Source organism: Cervus elaphus, chromosome 31 (genome assembly GCF_910594005.1).
Source record: "Cervus elaphus chromosome 31, mCerEla1.1, whole genome shotgun sequence".
Taxonomy (NCBI): domain Eukaryota; kingdom Metazoa; phylum Chordata; class Mammalia; order Artiodactyla; family Cervidae; genus Cervus; species Cervus elaphus.
Window position 1 is genome coordinate 26,841,047 of NC_057845.1, and position 26,198 is coordinate 26,867,244.

Here is a 26,198-nt window from a genome sequence, read left to right on the forward strand (position 1 = left end):
CTCCATATATGGTATTGTTTTCCCCAATCTTATTAAACATTCTCAGTTTTCCGGTCATACAAAATAATCTTGAGGGGCTTCCCTGCTGGATCGGTGATTAAGAATCCTCATGCTCATGCAGGAGACACGAGTTTGATTCCTGATCCGGGAGGATCCCACATGCTGAGGAGCCGCTAAGCCTGTGCACCAGAGCTGCTGAGGTGTGCTCTAGAGCCGGGATGCCGCAATTACTGAGCCCACTCCCTGCAACTACCCAAGTCTGCGCACCCTGGAGCCCAAGCTTGGAAACAAGAGAAGCCACCGGAATGAGAGGTCTGCACACCACAACACATAGTAATCGCCACTCACTGCAACTAGTGAAAAGCCCATGCAGCAATGAAGAACCCACAGAACCAAAAATACATAAACAACTTTTTAAAAATCTTGAATTTAAGTACAATATTTCCAAAACACAGTGAGATAAAAGCAATATATCAGTTTTTATAAAGTATATCTAAATGTTCTACAGCAAAAAAAAAAAAAAAAAAAAAGTCTTAGGTCCTCTAATTCATTTCCAGGGGAAAAATTCATTTATTAATAATAATGGTTATGTCTTAAGTGTCAGATATATGGAGTAAATCTATTTAATCCTGCCTTCCCTTCTATTTCTCATTCTCAACATAAATACTCAGGTTTGGGTGGGGGAAGACAAGAAAGAACACTAGAGAAAAAAAACCATCTAATGCCTCTTTCAGATTATTCTAAGAAATACATGCCAAAAAAGTTCTAAAAGATTCTCCTCTCAGGTAGGAAAATAAGAACATGCTTTTTATATATTCCTGGTTTATAATCATCAGAGATCTAAAATTTGGCTTGGAATACTGGTCAGGGTAAAAAGAAATGACTTAGAACATCAAAAAATGCAGGTGCAGTTACAATTCAATTACATATTTTCCTTTTTTGTAGGGTGTGGCTTTGTTCCTACAGCTGGGAGCGTTGTACTTTAAATTTTCAACAAAGAAAGCCACCACATTAAAGAACTCTAGAAATTCCTATAACCAAAACTGTAGCAATAACCATGCAATCTTCATATGCCTTTCATAAAGATAATATGTGCTTTAATCTCCTGTTTGTCTGTACTCAACACATTTGGCAAAGTACTTTGACAATAGAAATGAAAACAATCATTCAAGAACAAAGCTGAGGAAAGAAGAACCACATAAAATATCTAATAACCAACATCTCTTAAGAATTTACTTTGCATTCTTGAAAAAAAAAAAGAATTAACATCAGGCATTATGTTTCTGTTTTAAGTTTTTGTTTTAATTACTCAATTTTAGTTTGCCTAAGGGAAGAAAATCCAACAAAAACAATTATGATCTAAATAAGAGCAGTAATTTTGTATACAAACTGCCGATTTTTCATCTATCATTTCCCTGCATGTATAAATGTGCTTTTTTACCTCCAGTGTTTTATCAGTTTAACAGTCATAATTTACACAAAACACACAGATGGTCTTAGAAACAGTAAAAGTTTCAAAATGTTACAACTTCCTGGCATATGGAACAATATTGTGCATCATCATGTTGGCAGCATTTAAATGATTTTAAAATTATTTTTACATTAACATCTTGGCATTGCTTCATAGTCATAGGTTATTTCAACTTTAAAGTGTCTGATTCCTGACAGGAGGTGGCTCTTATACTGATTTTATTTTATTTTTTTCATTTATTTTTATTAGTTGGAGGTTAATTATTTCACAACATTGCAGTGGGTTTTGTCATACATTGACATGAATCAGCCATGGAGTTACATGTATTCCCCATCCCGATCCTCCCTCCCACCTCCCTCTCCACCCGATTCCTCTGGGTCTTCCCAGTGCACCAGGCCCGAGCACTTGTCTCATGCATCCCACCTGGGCTGGTGATCTGTTTCACTATAGATAATATACGTGCTGTTCTCTCGAAACATCCCACCCTTGCCTTCTCCCACAGAGTCCAAAAGTCTGTTCTGTACATCTGTGTCCACTAATGTGTGGAGGCATTGGTGCCCTTTGTTTACAGGATAGCATCTTCTAGACAGTAAAACATAAATGAAAATTCTATAATAAAGCACTTTGGCATAAACCACAACATTTCTTCTAGTTTAATATGTAAAAGGAAGTTCCAAGAATGTTTTAAAAAATAAAATTTACCGTAGCAGTTTTACACCTTTTTTGCCACACAAAAATGCATAGATACATATATATGCATACACACAAAACAAAACCTTTAAGATTAACTAAGACTTTCAAAATGTGAGGCTACAACACCTTTATGTTTTAACTATTTTATTAGATAAAACACAGAAAGAATTGTCTATACAATTCTAATGTGCCTGATTTCAATCTTTCCAATTTCTTTTGAACCAGTTCAGTGAGTTTTAATCCCACTGTTAAATTGAAACTGCTATTGTCAAGGTCAAAAATGACCACCAAGTTGTCAATTCCAAGGGTCAGTTCTCAATCCTTATATTACCTGATCTACAGGCTGCAACTGACTCAGTCACTGCAACCTCCTTAAAGTACCATCTTCAGTTGGCCACCCTTCTGGTTTTCTTTTCTTACTGACTGACTGCTTCCTTTCAGTCCCCACTGCTCTTTCTGCCTCTTTTCCCTGAGAGCTAAACACTGAATCTCTTTTCCTTTCTATGTATAATCACTCCCTTTGTGATTTCAGTCTCCTGTTTTTTAAGTAATATGTACAAGCTGATGACGCCCATGTTCATTAAGATAGGCTAATGAGTCTCTGCTAAGAAATTCTTCGTGATTTACTACAACAAAAACTTATTTCTCCTTCTTTCTACATGACCACCAGGGGAAGGCAGGAGTGTGGGGTGGAAAGTTCTGCTACACCTAACTCAGGCACCCAGGCTCTTTGGGTATCCTGGAACACGTGTCTTCCTTGGTTCAGTTCAGTTCAGTTCAATTGCTCAATCGTGTCTGACTCTTTGCAACCCCATGAACCGCAGCACGCCAGGCCTCCCTGTCCATCACCAACTCCCGGAGTTCACCCAAACACATGAGCTTGGTTGCCACATGGTAAAGAGAAAGAGTGTTGGAGGCTCACTCACTAGTATTTAACATCTTTAATTTTCACTCTTAGCTCATGAAGCTGAACCAGCCAAATGGGTTTGCCCCATAGCAAGGAAACTGGGAAGCAGAACCTTTGTTCTGCCCAGAAAGAGGGGAGAACTGCCTGGTAATGAGTACTTGTTTTGTCTACCACAGCTCAAATTTTTCTCCAACCTCAACCTCAACTCTGATGATCTGACTCATGTTTCCAACTGCCCATCTGACGTTTATACTTGGATATCTAATACAAATTTCAAAATCACAATGTCTAAAACTGAGCTCCTGATACTTCCCGTTTCAAATCTCCTCTTTCTACAATTAATGGCATCTCTGGCAATGGCATCTTGACCTTTTCAGTTGCTCAGACCAATGGCCTAAGATAATCCTTTTCTTTTTCTCACAAGCCACATCCAATCTTTTAGCAAATTCCATTGGCAATTACTTCACAGCAGATCCAGAACATAACCTTTTCTCTCCAACTACCTCCTAAGAGAGATTACTGAAAAAGCTCCCACTGTTCTCAGCCGCTACCATTCCTTACTGTGTAGTCCAGTGAGTGGAGGATGCTTCTGAGAAGTCTCTGATGCTTCACACCTTGTTCTGAGGGGAAGTGAAACTATTTACAAGGTCTACAAGGTCCCAGACAGTCTGCTTAGCTTTTTCTTTTTTTTCTTAATTTTTATTGGAGGACAGATGCTTCATAATGCTATGTTAGCTTCTGCAGTACAGTACAGTGCACCAGTTACACATACACACACAGTCACTCTTTTTAAGACTCTTTTCCCATATAGGCCATTGCAGAGCATAGAGTAGACTTCCCAGTGCTATACTTTGGGTCCATATTAGTTATCTATTCTGTATATAGTAGTGTGTATATGTCAACCCCAATCTCCCAGCTTCTCCCTCCCTGCCTTCTCTCACTCATAACCATAAGTTTTGTTTCTACACTTGTAACTCTATCTCTGTTTTGTAAATAAGTTCATTTGTACCTTTTTTTTTAGATCCCACATATAAGCAATAGTATATGATTATTTGTCCATCTCTGTCTGACTTAATTTCACTCAGTATGACAATCTCTAGGTCCCTTACCTGCCTCCTGAGAAACCTACATGCAGGACAAGAAGCAATAGTTAGAACTGGACATGGAACAATGGACTGGCTCCAAATTGGGAAAGGAGTACATCAAGGATGTATATTGTCACCCAGGTTATTTAACTTCTATGCAGAGTACATCATACAAAACGCCAGGCTGGATGAATCACAAGCTGGAATCAAGATTGCAGGGAGACATAACAACCTCGGCTATGAAGATGATACCACTTTACTGGCAGAAAGAGGCTCTTGATGGAAGGTGAAAACAGAAGAATGAAAAAGCTGGCTTAAAACTCAACATTAAAAAACTAAGATCACGGCATCCGGTCCTATCACTTCATGGCAAATAGCTGGGGAAAATGTGGAAATAGCATTATATTTCATTTTCTTGGGCTCCAAAATCAATGTGGATGGTGACTGCAACTGAGAAATTAAAAGATACTTGTTACTTGGAAGAATAGCTATGACAAAGCTAGACAGTGTATTAAAAAGCAGAGATATTGCTTTGTTGACAAAGCTTCATATAGCTAAAGGTATGGTTTTTCCAGTAGTCACATATGGATATGAGAGTTAGACCATAAAGAAGGCTGAGTGCCGAAGAACTGATGCTTTCAAACTATAATGCTGGAGAAGACTCTTGAGAATCCCTTGGACTGCAAGGAGATCCAGCCAGTCAATCCTAAAGGAAATCGATCCTGAATATTCATTGGAAGGACTGATGCTAAAGCTGAAGCTCCAATAGTTTAGCTCCCTGATGTGAAGAGCTGACTTACTGAAAAAAAACCCTGATGCTGGGAAAAATTGAGGGCAAGAGGAGAAGTGCGGGACAGAAAATGAGATGGTTGGATGGCAGCACTGACTAAATAGACATGAGTTTGAACAAACTTAGGGAGACAGTGATGGACAGACAAGCCTGCTACTGCTGCTGCTAAGTCACTTCAGTCGTGTCCGACTCTGTGCGACCCCATAGATGGCAGCCCACCAGGCTCCCCCGTCCCTGGGATTCTCCAGGCAAGAACACTGGAGTGGGTTGCCATTTCCTTCTCCAATGTGTGAAAGTGAAAAGTGAAAGTGAAGTCGCTCAGTCATGTCCGACTCTTAGCGACCCGATGGACTGCAGCCTACCAGGCTCCTCCGTCCATGGGATTTTCCAGGCAAGAGTACTGGAGTGGGGGCCAAAGAGAAGCCTGGCATCCTGCAATTCATGGGTCGCAAAGAGTCGGACACAACTAAGCAACTGAACAACAGCGGCAACCATTTTGCTATTCCGTTCCTTTTCATGACTAGTTGTCATCCGTGATGCCATCGCCTACAAATCTCCCTTTGCTCATTCTGCTCCACCCACAATGACTGTTCTGCCTTTTGTTTTGAATGTTAGAGGTACATCTTGACTTAGGGTCTTTGAACTTACTATTTTGTCTGAGCCCTCTCTCTTTATCCCTCCCTCAGTCTTTTTCACATCTTTATGTGAAACATTTCTTGTCCTCTATTAATATTTAAAATTGAAATTCTACCCCAATCCTAATTAATCTGTTTACCACATCATTATTTTTATAGGACTTATTATAGTCTAATATACTACATGTTATACTATCTATTATGGTTCTCCCTGTATAATTAATCACAGAATATAGCTTCAGAAGGGCATTGCCAGAATCCTGTTAATGCTGCATCTCCAATGCTGAGAAATTTATCATTAATTTGTATTAAACACAAACAGGTAATCAGGAAACAGCTGAGGAGGAGATGGATAATAATGATGTTAAGGAGTTTGTATTATTAGGGAGGGAAATGGAAATTACAGATAAGAATCATCAAATGACTTAAAATATATTTTTAAAGGGAAAAATTATATTAATTTTGCATAAGTCTAAAAGGAATCTGTTATCATTAACAAAAGGAGCATTTGGCCCTAAACTCTATTCCCCTGTGCTCTTGATTCTTTTTCCCCAAAACAGTGTTTCCGTATATGAGACATCAGAAGCCACTTTGCTATATGGTTTTTCAGCATCTCATAAAGGTAGAGCTAGGTCCTTCTCACACTAATTCCTAAAATTAAAAAAAATCATTTGAGAAGCTCAAGCTAATTCAGATCAGTGCAGAAAAAAAATGTTTGCTTTACTATATATAAGGTCTCTAAATCCCTGTCCACCACAACTTCTCTCTCTCTCTTTTTTCAACTACTTAATTTTCATACTGATCTGCTAACTAGTTGTTCAGAAACAGTACAAGCATTTATTAGGATTATGATTATTATAACTTTTTTCTTCAACATTAGCGAAAACCTTTGCTTTACACATACATTCTCCTGGGAAACTTTAAATCTTGGTGCATAAATTCACAAGGAGATAAAACCAGTCAATCCAAAAGGAAATCAATCCTGAGGATTCATTAGAAGGGCTGATGATGAAGCTGAAGCTCCAATACTTTGGCCACCTTATGCAAAGAGCTGACTCATTAGAAAAGACCCTGATGCTGGGAAAGATTGAGGGCAGGAGGAGAAGGGGACGACAGAGGACAGAGGATGAGATGGTTGGATGGCATCACTGACTCAATGGACATGAGGGTGAACAAGCTCCCAGAGATGGTGAAGGACTGGGAAGCCTTGCATGCTGCAGTCCATGGGGTTGCAAAGAATCAGACATGACTGAGCAACTGAACAACACCAACATGAACAAAACAAAACAAAACAAAAAAACAGTAAATGAGAATACTGTACAATCATACAATCAATGCGAGTTCCGTTACTTAGGTACTTTGGTCAATTCCTTGTAAGACAGAAAAAGCAAAGAAGTCTCATAGAATTGCTGTTAATAAGGGAAAAAAAGCATCATTACTTATTATAGATAGCTTACTCTCTACTCATATTACAGCAGAAATTCAAAATCCAATAATCTGGTCACATTACTTTATTTTGCAATGAAGTCAATCCATCATTAACCATCATTCAGAATAAGATTTTACTTTTCAGAAATGACATCAAACTCTAGAACACAAAAGCAATTTAAAAAGGAGAAAGATAAAAATTCTGAAGTGACTTAAGAAGCTTTCTGGAAATTATACTGTATTTCTGAATTCTATTTATAATTTTTTGCTATAACATCTAGAAATGGGATATGCCCAGAGTTACTAAAATAATTATGTCATACATAAAAGTGTTAACTCTCAGATACTGAAATCATAGTTTTATTTTACTGAGTAGCAAACTAAACAACATGCATATTCCTTTTATATTTATGTCAATACAGGGAGAATGAAAACATTTCTTTTAAAGAAGAATTAAAAATGAGCACTGTTGCAGTCCTGTGTTTAAAAGAATCCACGTTTTTCTCTCTTTCTTTGTTGGAGATCCATACAGTTAGATTTATAAATGTTCCCCACTGCTGAATTAAATACTCACAGTTATTCTTTCATCTTTATCATCCAGTGGAGAGCCATCTTTCTTCCATGAAATGGTGGGTTCGGGATGGCCTCGTGGGGGCTGGCATTCCATCACGGCAGGCTCTCCCACGGCCACCATGACATCGGAAGGGTTTTGTCTGAAGTCATCCCGTAGTACTGTAGAACAAGATTAAATCATTACAGTCAATGGTGATATATACAGCCCTTATCTCTGAACTTCACAAAGGAGATATTTATTACAGTAAACGACTACTAACAGCTATCTCAATACATCTTGGAAAATCTATATCTACTTACAGACGTATGCAGTTTAATAATGATATCTGACCTTACACACACAATGGGGATAATTTGATATTCTTCATAGGCCAGTGGGCAAGTGTTTTCTGCTGCCTAGTGCCCTGACAGCATCTGGCTTATCTCTTACTTGCATTTCTTCTCTGCCTACTGCCCACATTTTCTCATCCATGTACTAATGAATATAATTGAACCCTCCTTTTACTTACATGACACATTGGGGTGATGCTTTCTATTATTAAATGAATACATATACATGCAAGCAAAAATATTAAAGTAAAATATACTTCCAACATGGATCTGATTGAGGTATTTTAAAGATATTGCAAACTAGTGTATTAGAGTATCTAATCACTACAATTTAAATATGCCCATTATAAATACTTTAGACATATTTGCAAAATTATTAAATTCAAAATACTGTGTGTTTTTCCATTATCACTGAGTAAGTGAGGGGCAAATGTTAAAAGGCAGCAGTGATGACACCAGCATTGCTACCAACAATGTCATTTTGGAGTTCCGTACTTTTAAGTTTTTGTGGATTTGGTAGGGGGTACGTATTAATAATAGAAGAAAACAACAAAAGCAGAAAGACTAGAGACCTCTTCAGGAAAACTGGAAACATCAAGGGAGCATTCCACCCAAAGATGGGCACAATAAAGGATACAAATGGCAGAGACCTAGTAGATGCTGAAGGGGTTAAGAAGAGATGGAAAGAACACATGGGAGACATATATAAAAAAGATCTTAATGAACTGGATTACCATGGTGGTGCAGTTAGTCACCCAGAGCCAGACATTCTGGAGTGAGAAGTCAAGTGAGCCTTAAGAAGCACTGCTGTTAATAAAGCTAGTGAATGTGATCGAATTCCAGCAGAACTATTCAAATCCCTAAAGGATGATGCCATCAAGGTTTTGCATTCATTATGTCAGCAAATCTGGAAGAAACAGCAGTGGCCACAGGAGTAGAAAAGGTCAATCCTCATCCCAGTTCTCAAGAAGGGTAGTATCAAAGAATGTGCTAACCATCGGACAATCACTCATCTACCCTGCTAGTTAAGAGCACGCTTAAAATCTTGCATGCTAGGCTTCAGCATTATGAGAACCAAGAACTTACAGATGTCCAACCTGGGTGTAGAAAAGGAAGAGGAACTAGAGATCAAATTGCCAACATTTGTTGGATTATAGAGAAAGCAAGGGGAATTCAGAAAAACATCTATCTCTGTTTCATCGACTATGCTAAAGCCTTTGACTGTGTGGATCATGACAAACTACCCTTAGAGAGATGGGAATACCTGTCTTCTGAGAAAGCTGTCTGCAGGGCAAGAAGCAACAGTTAGAAACCTGTATGGAACAACTGATTGGTCCAAGATTGAGAAAGGAGTATGATAGGGCTGTCTGTTGTCACCCTGTTTGTTTAACCAATACGCTGAGCACATCATGAGAAATGCTGGGTTGGATGCGTTACAAGTTGGAATCAAGATAGGCAGGAGAAATATCAACAACCTCAGATATGTGAATTATACCACTCTAATGGCAGAAAGCAAAGAGGAATTAAAGAGCCTAAACTAAAGGAACTAAAGATGAGAGTAAAGGAGGAGAGTGAAAGAGCAAGCTTAAGACTAAATATTAAAAAAGAAACTAAGATTATGGCATCCAGCCCCATTACTGCATGGCAAATAGAAGGGGAAAAGGTGGAAGTAGTGACAAATTTCCTCTTCTTGAGCTCCAAAATAACTGTGGACGGTGACTACAGCCATGAAATCAGAAGACAATTGCTTCTTGGCAGGAAAGTGATGACAAACGTAGACAGTGTGTTGAAAAGCAGAGACATTACTCTGCCGACAAAGGTCTGTATAATCAAGGCTATGGTCTTCTCAGTGGTCAAGAACGGTTGTGAGAGTTGGACTGTAAAGAAGCCAGGACACCAAAGCATTGATGCCTTCAAACTGTGGTGCTGGAAAAGACTCCTGAAAGTCCCCTGGACAGCAAGGAGATCAAACCAGTCAATCTTAAGGGAGATCAACCCTGAATATTCACTGGAAGGACTGATGCTGAAGCTGAAGTTCCCGTATTTTGGTTATCTGATGTGAACAGATGACTCATTGGAAAAGTCCCTGATGCTGGGGAAGACTGAGGGCAGAAGGAGAAAAGAGAGCATCAGAGGATGAGATGGCTGGAAGGCACCTCCAATGCAATGGACATGAACTTGGGCAAACTTCAGGACACGATGAGGGACAGGGAGGCCTGGCGTCCTGCAGTCCATGGGGTCACAAAGAGCTGGACATGACTGGGTGACGAAGCAACAACAACAAAATATTAGTTTATTTAATTCTCAAACCTGCTCAGAATGAGAGATATTATCAACATCATTTATATTACTGAACATATTTTTCAGAAGAGGAAACTGTTCATACTATAAGCTCAAATGGACACTAATATAATACTAACAAACTCGGAAACAGCATTATTCAGTTTGTGATTATTGGAATAAAATGTGGAAATCAGACATGTATTTGAAAAAGAGTTAATAAAGTATAACTGTCCTCATTATCTTGTTAACATCAAGAAATCATAATTTTTGGCATTAGTCTGAAATCACAGCTCTGCTGCTTACAGAGTAGGTAAACTCAAACACATTACTTACTACTTTGTTTCCGTGTTTACAAAGCAGGCATGCAGATGCACACTTCAATGATAAGTCCAAAAATGTCAGCTACCTTTCTCCCATTTTCCCCCAATGTATAATAAAAGGTGACTAATTTTAGTAGTTTAACCTGATACTCAAAATGTTCATTGGTATGTTAAGTACATAGATTTGAAATGATAAATATTATTTATCTTTAAAAATCTATTGAGTTAAATATCTGATACTACAACTCTGTACTGGAATGAATGTCTTTCCATTTCAATGGCATTTTAAAATATTTTCATGGATGAAGTACAACAATGAAAAAAAAAACCTATGATTTCAAAAGTCACCATTAAATTTTGGTTTCAAACCCACAAATAAGCTTAGAGGCTTACAAAATCCTAATACTTTATTCTTGTCATTCTCTGCTTTTCCCTCCTTGATGCCAGCTAACTGTGTGCATATATCTGAGTAAGCCATAATATCCACTCAAACAAAACCATTTTTTTCATCTATCTATTAAGAAAACCTGGGCACAACAGAACAATATTAACACTTGGAAATACCACTTAAGGAGGAGACTTGTCTCTCCATCTTTGGAAAGAAGAGTAAAAGGAAATATGATCACACCACACTGCTGTAAGTCTAACTTCAGTAGATACAATATTTAATTGTAATAAAATGTCTATTATATAGAGACAAAGATAAACCATGTTGAACTGAAACTTGCAGCTCCTGTTAGCACATAAATGAACAGAGTACAAAGACTTCTACCATCTATGAACTTATGTTACTATTATGAGTTAAGAATATGCCACAAATAAAATGTAAGGTTTATAAAAAAAGCAAATGAATTGACCTTAACAAATAGCATGTGCTTTTGCTGGATCACATTATTAATCTAAGATAAGACTTCTGAAAAAATTTAAAACTCTTGATACATGCAAAAGTAACATAATTTTCAAATAAAAATAAATAATTTGTACAACTTTTCTGCTTGGTGAGCTAAAACCCAATTTAGTAACACTATATTTTATTTACAAATTGAGATCATATCTCAAATAAACCAATGAATAATAAAATGTCTTTCAAAAATATCAAAGGTCTAAGTCAGATAAATCAAGGATTTTTTTTCCATTTACTATGTTTTTTGGGTTTTTACAGTATATAATGAAAAGCTAACAAAATGTAATCCATTAAAGATTGTTGCTTAGATAATGCTCATGTAATTATTTTTGCAGCTGTAAAACATAAAACTCCAGCATTGCCAATGGCTACAGCCAACATTGCATAAAGTGATGAAATTAAGTTTTTTTCTCTCTTCTATAAAAGCAGCTTTTCTTCTTACTTGTCCTGAACATTTCCTTTTGGGGGAAAAAAAAGAAAGTATGTGTCACATTATAAAATTATATGAACTTTTAGTTAAATTATCCAATTTTCTTAATTCATGTGTGTATTTAAGTGATTAAAATAAAAACTGAATTCAAGTGATTGGCAATGTCTTGGCAGAAAAATTAATCATATCCATGAGTAAAATCACAAATAGATATTTCTTAAAAAATCTCCTTTTCTTTAACTTCTCTATTGATTGAAGTGTATATTTTCAAATGTTTTTTGACTTGAGTAGTATGAAATTTTAAAATATGGGACTAACTTTTGAAAACAAGATTTAATATCAATTTAAATATTAAAAGAGAGTAAATAGCATATATAATAGATTCAAGTATATGTCACTTAAAAACTGTTAAATCCCAGTTCCGTCTAATTATTATATGTCTTCCATATTTATCTAATTGTTTTATGTTTACAGGTTGGTACATGTCATTTGGCTCAACTCCTTTTCATTTTTCTTCATTCTGTTAAATTGGGGGGAAAAAAAAAAACATAAGCTTCACCGAATCTTTGTCTCTCAGGAAACTTTTTGGTTTAAAAAGAATGACCAGTTAAAAGTTTATTCTTTAAAACAAAACATATAATCATTTTTCTTTTTGAAAAGCCATACATCAATTGTAATGCAGTTCTCAGATTAACTGAATATGTTTTCAGAAAAAGGTTCTAAAATTCAGTGGTGACTTGGCAACCTATTTGGCTAATATTGAAAAGACACGTGGCAAAGTGAAAAAATAAGTTAAACAGAAACTTTAAGTATTATGGAGATTTTAATATTTGCAACACACACATTGTGGGAAATCTTGGAACTGAATGAAGCATAAAATTACAGAAAGGGCAGTGGTCTTTGATAACATGTAATTCATCCCACAATTAGAGGCAACTGAGTCCCAGCTTTGTCACTAGCCTGTGTTATTTGTCAGGAAGAGACCAAAAGAGAACATTTGCATCCTGATTTTCAAGGCAGTTCTCTTTTTAAAATGTTTTACTTGTCACCATTTTACTGTAAAATGCAATTTTCCTGTCTAATCTATTTGCAGCAAATCCACTTCATTATTACAGAAGGTTTGATTTACCAGTGATTGTACATCAGTGCACTGCAGTCTCATGACTACCCGATTTTGTTGAGGCTCAAATGCTCCTAAAATTGATTTTGTTTCCTAATCATGTGGTGAACAGCTGTGAACTATAATACTCTGGTTACGTGAATTTCAGAATCTTGGTGTAGTTAAAGTGAAGCCGCTCAGTCGTGTCCGACTCTTCGCGACCCCATGAACTGCAGCCAACCAGGCTCCTCCGTCCATGGGATTTTCCAGGCAAGAGTACTGGAGTGGGGTGCCATTGCCTTCTCCTGGTGTAGGTTAGGGGACTAAGAGATGTAGAATGCGAACTTCTTCTTTTAGAAATTAATCATCTAAGTCTCCTCAGGAGGAGAGAAGCTCATCACATAAATAATAATAATGATAATGTTAGCAGTATAATAATAATGTTAGCAACGAATGACATTTATTGGACACTTACTATATAAGGAACCATGGCAGGTATCCACTCATTTCATCCTCATACCAAAGCTATCAAAAAGTGACTTTATTAGTTTCATTTTACGAATAAGGAACTTGTAAAGATAGGAGCAGAGTCTATCAAGGACACTTTTCGATCAACTTGATTACATCTAGTCTTAATGGCACGTGCACAATTCTAAATACATAGCTATAATGAATACTTCAGCCTCTTCCCTTCAGAACAGAAGCTGCATGAGAAATATCCTTCTTGACACTTAAACAAATGGCTACCTCTGAACATATTCTGTATTTTCGTATTTTCTCAGACTTTTCCACGTGTGGAAGAGGCCAATGCATATTTTCAGTGGCATACTGAGAATTAGAAATCATTCAGAAGACATGTGTCACACTTTTACTACATATGTCATGCTTTTATTCTTCTATTTCAACAACAAAATGATTGAAAAAGCTGCACAATAATATGCATTTTAATTAAATATGGACATTTTAATTAGAAGTGAGTGTCTTGGGAAAAGCAGAGGAAGATAATATGCAGTCCTGGGATTTTGTCTTTCTATTTAAAAAGACTACTGTGTCAGTGAAATGAAGCCTCACAGCAAATAGGAGTAAGCTGTTGACAGGGGAAAGAAAAAAAAATGAATGAAACCCTTAAAAATAGGGCATAGTTGAGGAGAAAGTAAAGGAGGAAGTATATTCCCAAAGAGGACAACTTCAAGCATGCTCAGAGACAGGCTGCCTGGGTTACAATGTACCACTTCAACTGCTTTCAAAATCACTAATTGCTTATCTTGTCTTTAACTGGCAGAGACTATATTACCCCTTTGACACTTTCAGTTCTCTATCTAAATGCCTAGTTAACTCAAGTAAATGGAACTTAATTTTAAAATAACTATCATGCCCATTTTAACACATTTGTACTGAGCACATACTTTGTGCTTGGCATCTGTGCCAAGCTTTTATGAAAACTGGCATAGGCTTTGTATTTTTCTTGTGGTGCAGTTTACATAAATGGGGAAGTAGGTCAAGAAACAACATTAATCTTAACCTTGTCAGGAAACAGTTAAGATTATACATCATACAATAAGATTGTATGGTCATCATATAGTAAGATTTACTGCAGGTTACTTTGTACTCAGATATATCCTTTAGGATCCAGCTATGGAAGTGTATCAACAATGCTTTTATAACTATTTGCATTCTTATTTTTTAAGCTCACAACATTACCCAGAAGAACAAAGTGTTATCTGGGGTACAAAAGTTTTCAGAACGCCTTAACATTTCTCAAAATAAAATCATAATTCCAAACTTATAAAACTTATAAACTTATAAGTTATAAAACTTACAACACTTACTCTATATTCCAAACTTATAAAAGCATTTCAACAAAGGGATGAATGTACAGAAAGATATTTTAACCAATTGAAAAAACTAAAATGATAACATATAAAATAATCTTTCCTGAAGTATTATCTTTATAGCATCATATTCTAAAGCTAAGGCATTTGATTTTTAAAGTCATGCATGCACACATCAATTCTGTATAAAGTTATGATTTAGTCATGATTGTTTCTAAAAGGGTGCACATTTACTTTTTAAAATTTGAATATATACTTATGAATGCTCTTCAATAATTACATCATCTCCCACTTGTGATATTTATAGCATGCAACTTTATTTTGAAACCTTAAATTATGCTTTGCTTAAGATCCTGGAAGAAAATATGCTGTTTAAAGCACTTATTTTCTCAACTCCTGAAGCTTTTAAAGATTCACAAACCTCTTATGCTCTACCATAAGAAAGCAGTACTTAAATAAAAAAGTATACATTCTGAAAAAGTAACATAGTAAAGATGGCAGAGACATTACTTTGCCAACAAAGGTCCGTCTAGTCAAGGCTATGGTTTTTCCAGTGGCCATGTATAGATGTGAGAGTTGGACTGTGAAGAAAGCTGAGTGCCGAAGAATTGATGCTTTTGAACTGTGGTGTTGGAGAAGACTCTTGAGGGTCCCTTGGACTGCAAGGAGATCCAACCAGTCCATCCTAAATGAGATCAGTCCTGGGTGTTCATTGGAAGGACTGATGGCTGAAGCTGAAACTCATTCTTTGGCCACCTCATGTGAAGAGTTGACTCATTGGAAAAGACTCTGATGCTGGGAGGGATTGGGGGCAGGAGGAGAAGGGGATGACAGAGGAGATGGCTGGATGGCATCACTGACTCGATGGACATGGGTTTGAGTAAACTCTGGGAGTTGGTGATGGACAGGGAGGCCTGGCATGCTGCGATTCAAGGGGTCGCAAAGAGTCAGACATGACTGAGCGACTGAACTGGACTGAACTGAAGGACGGATTTCAAGTATCACTCAGTCTTAACTAGCAGTGAATACAGAGCCCTGCAAATAGAGAAGTTAATACCAAAATGAAAGTAATTAATAGCAATATATTATTTTTTGCTTTGTTCTTTAAAAAGAATTATTGGAATATAATTTCTTTACAATATTGTGTTAATTTCTACTCTACAGCAAAGTGAATCACCTATATGTATGTGTATACATGTATATCCCCTCCTTTTTGGACTTCCTGCCCATTTAGGTCACCACAGAACACTGAGTTGGGTTCCCTGGGCTATTCAGCAGGTTCTCATATGTTATCTATTTTATACACAGTATCAATAGTGTATATATGTCTATACCAATGGTTTTTGTTTTAAACAACACAGAATGGAGCAACAGGCTTAAACACAACTGTATGCCTCTGTGCCCTGCTGGGTGGCAGCAATGGGGACAAGCCATCCTTGCTCTTTTAATGACTAGAATTCCAGGATGGGTCCAAGCTGAAACTACATTCCCATTCTGCAGAAGCATGGGCAGCAAAATGGTGACACTTTCTAGGAAAAGTCCTCATGGCTCGTTGCAGTCATTGCTTTCTGGTTTCATTATTCAACTTCAGGACTCACGTGTGGTTCAAGATGCACCCTAGAGTTTATTACACTGGCAACAAGTCATCAAGACAGAGAGGAAGGAAGTTTGGCATACTCAACTCACATCACATACTCGACTTACATTAAACCCATGATGCATTCCAGGGAAAGGTGTATGTGGCTCAATAAGTATCAACACTTAAACAGTTAATATTCAACAGACTTGCTATCTGGGAGATCATTTAAAAAATGAACTGCCAGAGTTAGGTTACTAAAATCATATGTTCTCACTTAAAGTTGTCAGTAGCTTACTAGATGTTTGAATTTTACACACTTTCAACTATAATCTAAGTGGATTTATTAATGAAAAATGCAGCATTTGTAAAACACCATTTGTAGATAGTGCTTATTTAGGAGTCAAAAAAACAGAAGTCAGGGATTTCAGAGTAACCACATGTATCCCGCTACTAGCCCACAATTTTAATAGATATATTCACAATGGCTCAGTTATTTCCTCACAAAACAGAGAATTTTACACCCTATTTTATTAGGGTTATTACAAAGACTAATTATTTAGTGTTTATACAGGACTTGCCATTTATATAGTGCATTACATCTGCAAAGAAGTATTACTATTACTCACTATGTAAGGAATTGCCAAATTTCTCAGCTGCTGGTACAAGTGGAAAGGAGGACAAAGAATGCCATTGATGAGGGTTTCTAAGTGCCAGAGCAAAAGTCATATTCAGGAGTAGCCTGGCAGGGTTAAAAAAACACAGACAGAATGAGGCTATCTGAGGTATGGGACCCTGATTGGGGCAAGAGAGACATGTGTTCTTTCTCTCATAAAATCCAACTTTCTGCTTAGCATCCTGCACTGTGATAGTCCTTGATCAAAGGAATATACTTATCTGTTTACTGTCTGGCTTTTTGTATTTAACTGTCAACTCCATGAAAACAAGAAGTTTGTTTTTATCAATCTACGTTACCAGTGCCTAAAACAATGCCCAAGACGTAGCAAGCATTCAGAACATAAATGTTGACCATACACCTTCTGAAGCTAAGTATTCTGAAGCTAAGCATCTGAAAGAGCGCTAACATTAGGAGAAGTCCTACGTTCATAGTGACCAAGGTATCAGGGAGAGACAGACAACAGTCAACTAAACCCACACACAGATACACAACTATAAAAGTGATACATGCCGTGAAGGAAAAGAACAGCACTGCTGTGTGAGAAACTAATAAGGGAGATAATTTAAACAACAGTTAAACTGAAGCCTGAAAAATGAGTAGAACTTATCCTAGAGAAGTGAACTGCAGGCAGGGGAAATAATCTAGGTTGAAGAAAGAGTCTTTAAAAAACTCATACTCTGCTTAGTGGGACAGGTTGACGGTACACCACGACATTGGTAGGGGAAGGGGGTACCAGATTTACTACCCACAGCATTTCTGATAAAGGTTCAGCTTTTACTTCCAATCCCATGGAAAGCCACTTCAGTGGTTTTTAAGCAGGCTGGAATTATCATACTTAAATATTCATTTTAGTGGCTCTGACAATGAAAGGAAGAGGGAAATAAGAACTGAAGTGGACAGACCAATTGTAGTAATTAAGGGAAAAAATGAGGATGGTTTTACACAACTACAATGACACAGAATAAGTGCAAAAGGAAAATGAGATATGTGCTAGAAGTAAAAAACAAAATAGCTTCTTGAGTGACTGAAGTTGAAAGAAAGATGCCAAAAATGATACCCAGGTTAATGTTTCGAGGAACTGAACATGCTATTTTATTTTTCTTTTTTTTTGAACATGCTATTTTAAAGTATATGATACATAACCGTATACCATTTAAGGTATATATTACAATATATGTGTGTGCTTAGATGCTCAGTCATGTCTGACTCTTTGTGACCCCAGGGACTGTAGTCTACCAAGCTCCTCTGTCTGTGGAATTCTCTAGGTAAGGATACTGGAGTGGGTTTCCATTTCCTACCCAAGGGCATCTTCTCAACCCAGGGATTGAAGCCGCGTTTCCTGCATGGACAGGTGGATTCTGTACCACTGTGCCACCTAGGAAATCCTCACATGTATATATACATGTGCATATATGTATTTTATATATATACACATGTACTATATATCTTAAAATATATATAAAACTAGATAATTTAAGAGATTAATAAGAATATTTCTTTATAGATTAAAAAATAATATGGTTTTAAATTCCACCCCTTAGTATTTAAGGCAGGACTCAATTTTACCTGTTTAAACCTTTATGCCACCATATTCCAAATCTCAATTGGTAACTCATATCTCTCCATCAATTAATCTATATTATAATTATTCAGTTCAGTTCAGTTCAGTCGCTCAGTTGTGTCGACTCTTTGCGACCCCATGAACCAGAGCACACCAGGCCTCCCTGTCCATAACCAACGCCCGGAGTCTACCCAAATCCAAGTCCATCGAGTCGGTGATGCCATCCAACCATCTCATCCTGTGTCATCCCCATCTCCTCCCACCCTCAATCTTTCCCAGCATCAGGGTCTTTTCAAATGAGTCAGCTCTTTGCATCAGGTGGCCAAAGTACTGGAGTTTCAGCTTCAGCATCAGTCCTTCCAATGAACACCCAGGACTGATCTCATTTAGGATGGACTGGTTGGATCTCCTTGCACACCAAGGGACTCTCAAGAGTTTTCTCCAACACCACAGTTCAAAAGCATCAATTCTTCAGTGCTCAGCTTTCTTCACAGTCCAACTCTCACATCCATACATGACAACTGGAAAAATCATAGCCTTGACTAGACGGACCTTTGTTGGCAAAGTAATGTCTCTGCTTTTTAATATGCTATCTAGGTTGGTCATAACTTTCCTTCCAAGAAGTAAGCATCATTTAATTTCACGGCTGCAATCACCATCTGCAGTGATTTTGGAGCCCAGAAAAATAAAGTCAGCCACTGTTTCCACTGTTACCCCATCTATCTGCCATGAAGTGATGGGACCGGATGCCATGATCTTAATTTTCTGAATATTGAGCTTTAAGCCAACTTTTTCACTCTCCTATTTCACTTTCATGAAGAGGCTCTTCAGTTATTCTTCACTTTCTGCCATAAGGGTGGTGTCATCTGCATATCTGAGGTTATTGACATTTCTCCCGGCAATCTTGATTCCAGCTTGTGCTTCCTCCAGCCCAGCGTTTCTCATGATGTACTCTGCATATAAGTTAAATAAGCAGGGTGACAATATACAGCCTTGATGTGTATGTTTTCCTATTTGGAACCAGTCTGTTGTTCCATGTCAAGTTCGAACTGTTGCTTCCTGACCTGCATACAGGTTTCTCAAGAGGCAGGTCAGGTGCTCTGCTATTCCCATCTCTTTCAGAATTTTCCACCGTTTATTGTGATCCACACAGTCAAAGGCTTTGGCATAGTCAATAAAGCAGAAATAGATGTTTTTCTGGAACTCTCTTGCTTTTTTGATGTATTAGGATGACAAATTTTAATTTAGTTTGCTGCATATAATTTTAAACTGAAAATATAAGAAAAGCTTCTACTTTGATTTTATACATGTATATTCATATATGTGACCATATATGAGTGAGGTATATGATATATATGATCATTAACTTTTGTTTTGACCTCCATACTTTGCAGCAAATTAGTAAAAACTCACTTAGTCATTTTGTTCAGAAAAGAAAACAACTCAAAACATTAGGGCATGTCTCAGGACTGCCATCAAGTAAGCTTAATTTACTATTTAAATATAAGATAATCAACAACATAATAAATATTATTACCTAATTATAATAATCAGAATATTCCCATTTGTCAGACGTTTACAAAATCCTTAATGCAGGATAAAATACGCTGGAAAAATTCTGAATCATGAAATTATTAAGGATATGTGATTCACTCATCTAGTCATTCATTCAATAAAATACTAAGCATTGCACTGAGAGGTGGTGGCTAATAAGATAAGACGTTGTTGATCTCTGCTTTCAAGGCACTTGGGTTTTTTCTCTTCTTTTTTCTTTTTTTGGTCACAGAGTGCCTTGTTCAACCAAAACTTTACAGAAGAGTTTCATGTGCAAAACAGATAAACGGGATACTGTTTCATTCCTCCAACAGGGGCTGTCCTGCCAAGAAATTCAGTTCTAGTGGTAAACTGACATACGAGAGGGTAAGTACATTTCCCCTGCTCCTATAGCTATATTATCTGTAGCTAGTTAAGTGATAACCCTGGATTCATGTTTAGACCTGGATTCTGTGGGATACAAGAGCCTGCACATGCAGGAGACCCAGTTTCAGGCCCTGGGTTGGGAAGATTCCCTGGAAAAGGAAATGGCATCTCACTCCAGGATTCTCTCCAGCCTGGGAAATCCCATGGACAGAGGAGCCTGGCCAGCTACAGTCCAAGAAGTTGCAATGGAGTCAGATACAACTTAGTGACTAAACAATAACTATTAGCCTTCTAGGAGATGGATACTCAGATCTGAATTTCTCTCCTCAGCAGTTTATAAAAGAACTCCACATTTGCGCCATTTCAAACACTGTCATTTAGAACTGGAATGTGGAGGAGTTTTCATTCATTGCACTTAAGATAATGCCTAAAATAGGCCTATGAGCTTCTAAAGCCGTAAGTTTATAAACTGTAAGTACAACCTCCCCCACTTCCACTGTTACCCTCAACTGCATACAAGGACCGGAAGTCAGTCACTAACAGGACTCAAGGTTGTACAAATGAACAACTGGACGTAGTAGGACTAGATCTTGAAACAATTACTTTCAGAGCTTGCTTTCATAAAGTCATTTTTTAAGTGCCTTGGAAAGACCAGAATGTTTTCTAACTGAAATATTTGCTGGGGAAAAAAAAAGGTGATTGTAAAAAACAAAACAAAAATTCACGTGTTTCTTTACCCCCTCAAACTCAAGGTGCCAGAGCTAAACAGAAGAGCTAAAAGCAGTTTTCAGATTTTATGGGGAGTCTACTGGTAACAGTCTCAGGGGAGCAAAATCCTCACAGTTTAAAATGATCTCATTAAAACCTCTCCAGTAATCAGAAAGAGCCAGAGAAACAGCTATTGGATTTAAAAACAAAAACAAAATGAAAAAAAAAAAAAAAACAAGCAAACTATTCTCACTAATGTATCTTAGTGCAGCATAATTAAATTGCCTATTATAACATCCTCCCCCCAACTCCAAATGAAGGGAATATTTAAGTGACAGGAAAAAACTAAGTCTAAATAGCACACACACAGACATATCCACTAAACAAAGAAGTCTTTAATTGGTGACAATCTGCCCTAAATCACTGTTACCATTTCCCAACATAATCAGTTTCAGATCTGTTAATTCCTCATATCTTCCCCTATCTCAGGCTGTCTGGGGCTTCAGAATAATAATGCCAAGTACCTAACAGAGCTTTCAATCTCCAAGGAATATAACAAACACGCAATTGTGTAGTTGTGTGAACTGCCTTTTCCTAACAAACTACACAGCCCCTGGGAGAATTCACTCAGCCTTCAGCTCTTTGGCAAAGTTTAAGACCTATTTTCGCATGATAGCTAGAGTCATGCTAACAAGCCCTGCCTTAAGGTACCAGAGATTAAATTAGTAGAAAAGCAAATCATTTTATAATTCTTATTTACCATTGCTATCTTTACCCACAACTTTCAACGTTTTACAGAATATAAAATGCACGCCTCCTCAAGAAGTATCAGATGCCAAAGAAGCAACTCTTGAACATGATAAAACAATGCAATAAAAATAAAAGTCACTCTATAAAAAAATCTTCCAGCAGTCATATATGAATGTGAGAGTTGGACTATAAAGAAAGCTGAGTGCTGAAGAATTGAGCTTTTGAACTGTGGTGTTGGAGAAGACTCTTGAGAGTCCCTTGGACTGCAAGGAGATCCAACCAGTCCATTCTAAATGAGATCAGTCCTGAATATTCATTGGAAAGACTGATATTGAAGCTGAAACTCCAACACTTTGGCCACCTGATGCGAAGACCTGAATCATTTGGAAAGACCCTGATGCTGGGAAAGATTGAAGGCAGGAGGAGAAGGGGAAGACAGAGGATGAGATGGTTGGATGGCATCACCAATTCAATGGATATGAGTTTGGAGTAAACTCTGGGCGTTGGTGATGGACAGGGAGGCCTGGCGTGCTGCAGTCCATGGGTTTGCAAAGAGTCTGACAAGACTGAGCATTGAACTGAACTGAAAAAAAATTTGAATCGTGAATTACCGCTATTGTGTTTATGTTTCTCTTCACATCAGACAAAGGAAATGAAAACTGCTTACAATGGAGGCTCATTCCCTCTTATAGAGAGCACATTTCCACAGTTCTTAATCTGAACCTCAGGGTAAATCTTTGGTGAGTTTTTGTAAAACACCAGCAATCCACAGTGCAGGGGGCCAGTTTAAATCCTGGGGAGCTATAACTAGCCAGTGAGACAATGATAAGAAACGTGGCCAAAGTTGCATCTCAAGTCAGTTCACAGCAGTTAAAAGAGTCACTCTTTGTGACTCCATGGGTAGCCCACCAGGCTCCTCTGTCCATGGGATTCTCCAGGCAAAAATACTGGAGTGGGTTGCCATTGCCTTCTCCGGGGGATCTTCCCAACCCAGGTCTCCCGCACTGCAGGCAGATTCCTTACCATTTGAGCTACCCTGGAAGCCCACAGCAGTTAAAAGCTGCTGTGTAATTCTTTATTTTAAAGTCCTAACTCTATGATTTCAATTGTATGAAGGCACATTTTACGTGTTGTTCTACTCCACCTAAAAGGCCCAATTTCTTCGTCCTCACAAACCCATTTACTGGGGTCCCTTCCCAATCATTTGGAAGACCATGTATTCTTATGATATCTCAAAACTGATACTTGAAAGTTTAAGTGACGGTAAAATTTAAAATTTCTGGTACATTGTAAACAGTAAATTCAAAATAAAATTTCTGTGTCTTTTTTAAGTGCATCTAATGAACCATATGGGGGCTTCCTGGTAGCTCAGCAGTTGAGTCCACCTGCAAAGCAGGAGACATGGGAGACATGGGTTTGATCCCCAGGTCAGGAGGATCCCCGGGAGGAGGGCATGGCAACCCATTCCGGTATGCTGGTCTGGAAAACCCCATGGATAGAGGAGGCTGCTGGGCTATAGTCCTTGGGGTTGTAAAAGAGATGGACACAACTCAGTTCCGTACCACACATACACACATGACAAACCATAAAGACCACCCTTAATTAATACCTAGCATGACCTATTTAAATAGATATATAAACTCTTTTTTAAGTGGCAAATTTGATATTAATATTATCCATTTTACTCTTTTAACTTGTATTTCCATTCCAGTTCACACCCAACTTTCTCCTCATGCCATATGCTTGAGGATAAAGCTTGAAAGATTTGCTGTTGACTATTGATCAGCCAATCACCATTCTCTGCTTTGAAATTAGGAACCCTGGAACTGGTCTTGTGTTCACCACCCTGGAGGTTTTTATAGCTCTGCAGGTGCACCATAGACAGATTCAGGATGTTCAGATATGTATTATGTTGGCTGAAAAGTTCACTTGGAATTTCCGGTCGTAGCATATTGGAAAAACCTGAACAAACTTATTGGCCAACCCAATATTTCCCTTATAGAAGTGAAAGAAGGGCAAAAATGGAAACCAAGTGCGGGAGAAAGGGGAATCCACAAGCAAGGTTTCAGGTACCTCAGTTTTAGAAATGACATAAAAGGAGAATGAGAATCTGGAAAATGGAAAACAACCATAGCCATACAGCTTTGAAATGTATAGGTATTCTGGTTTGAAGACGACTTGGTCCAAGATGGCTAAGCCCACACACCACAAGTTTAGTTGCCAGCCTTAAAGAACTCATTTCTATTACAATGGGGGCCACTACTGAAAGGCCCAGAATGAACAGAACCTCAAGAATACACATGAATTATCTTCCTTGGACAAAATTTGCTTAAATGTCATTAATTTAAGCTGATGCTAAAATGGTTTATATGCTTAGTTGTAACATTTGAAGATAAAACAATCTAAACCAAATGTCATTCTTATATTCATGAGTTGAATAAATTACCTATGATCTAATAGATCAAAGTACAATTTTAAATGGTCAGTAGTCAAAATGGGAACCAAATAAGCAAAAATCCAGTGTAAGGGGTAAAGAGAGCCAAAGCTTTCTCTGGAGATTACAAGACTTCTGCTTATAATGAGGAACAAATGGTTCTAGGGACCAGGGTAGCTGACCCACTCTTTAAAATATCCTACAACTAACTTAAATAACTATAAAACTATTAGCAACTTCAAGGAGCTCAAATAATTAGAAAGGAACCTCTCAGTTTCTCTGCAATGCTGGCAAGCTTTGGATTAGTTTTATTCTTTAACAGACCCCAGTTGGAACAGCAGCATTTCTTGTAAATTAAATGTATATAAGGTTTTGTTTTTCTACAAGGAGCAGCTGTAACTTCTGCTTTCCTGACTATTTTAAAATCTTTTTATTTTCTATGTGCTGAAAGTTGTTACTATTTTTTTAACCAAGTAGTTTACAACTAGTCAATAAAATCTCTGATCATCATAAAACTCTTGTTTCTATTTTAATTATGTTGATAAAGCTGTTTTCTAAATATTTGCTAGGTTCCTTGAAATATAGGTAGTACAAGTTCTCTCTCAATCAATACTTCTTTAACTAAAAGTTACAGTAAAAACTAAATAAAGAATGACAACTTTGGCTATCAATTTTAATCACGTATCCTTTATCAATTACTAGAAAATATATAAAAATGGACTATTAATAGTGTATAATCTTCTAAATTGAAATGAAAGATAATTCACTTTGACAAAAGAAGGCAAAATCGGTGACATTATAATTTTAAATATTCATAAAAGCTTGATGCCTAAAATCAATATTATAAATTTTTATAGGTAAAAATAAATATTTTTTCACATTGCAAAATTCAGGATTTTTAAAGTAAACTTGATGCTAAGTTAATTTGGTGTTCCTATACCTAAGTATGTGTGTTCAATCTCAAAGAGTTCAACTTCATTAAAAATCTACACAGCCAAAATTCATATTTATTTTCAAAATAAGAATATTTTCTTTATTAATAACAATGCAAGATTACATTTTCCTCATAAATTATAAAATAAGTTTTTCTACTTCTAAATATGCTTTCTTGACTTTTTTAACAGATATCTTAGGCCAGTATACAAAGAGTCCATTTTAAATCCATGGTTATTTTTAATTGACAATGACATGATTTAATAGAGATGAAGTTCTGAACTTGCAAACATCATAGAGGAATAATGAGGTCTTAATGAGCAAAAAGTTGACTCTCGTAAAGGATTATTTACTATTTTTTTTTAAAACATGGCAAAACATCAAATACTCCTTTGACGTAAATACTAAAAGGCAAGCAAATAATAAAATTTGAAACACCTTTTTGTTCCTACTCTCAATCACATTTCTACTTGCTATTTTATTTGCTTTTGTTTGTTAAACCATTTTCAAATTCACTATTTAAAAAGTGAAGTTTACATGAACAAATAATAATCTGGGATATACACATCAGCTAATGTTCAATATCACTAAACAAATGATGTGGCAGCTTTTCTTATCACACACCTCTTTAATTTTTTCTTTTGTGTTCTCAAGGGAAGAACTAGAGAGAAAAGTTTTTACTTGAATTGTGCATACCAATTTCTTCTTTAACTTCTATAAAATAAAATGTCATGTCCAACATTTCATATATGGAAAAACGAGCTAGGTTTTAACTTTTCTGATTGAAAATATAGAGTTTTTAGAATGACTAACTTTATTGTCTTTACTAATCAAACTATCATCTTTAAACATTTAAA

At 36.9% G+C, this 26,198-nt stretch overlaps 1 protein-coding gene across 5 annotated transcripts in view; it reads right to left on the bottom strand.

Annotated features, from left to right (window-relative positions):
- The window catches only part of ROBO1 (roundabout guidance receptor 1), a 443,607-nt gene that overhangs the window by 134,220 nt on the left and 283,189 nt on the right, over positions 1–26,198 (bottom strand). For all 5 annotated transcript variants that reach the window (XM_043893137.1, XM_043893140.1, XM_043893138.1 and 2 more), the window contains exon 3: positions 7,584–7,741. In XM_043893137.1, the coding sequence (XP_043749072.1) occupies positions 7,584–7,741 (158 nt within the window). The remainder of the gene's footprint in view (positions 1–7,583; positions 7,742–26,198) is intronic.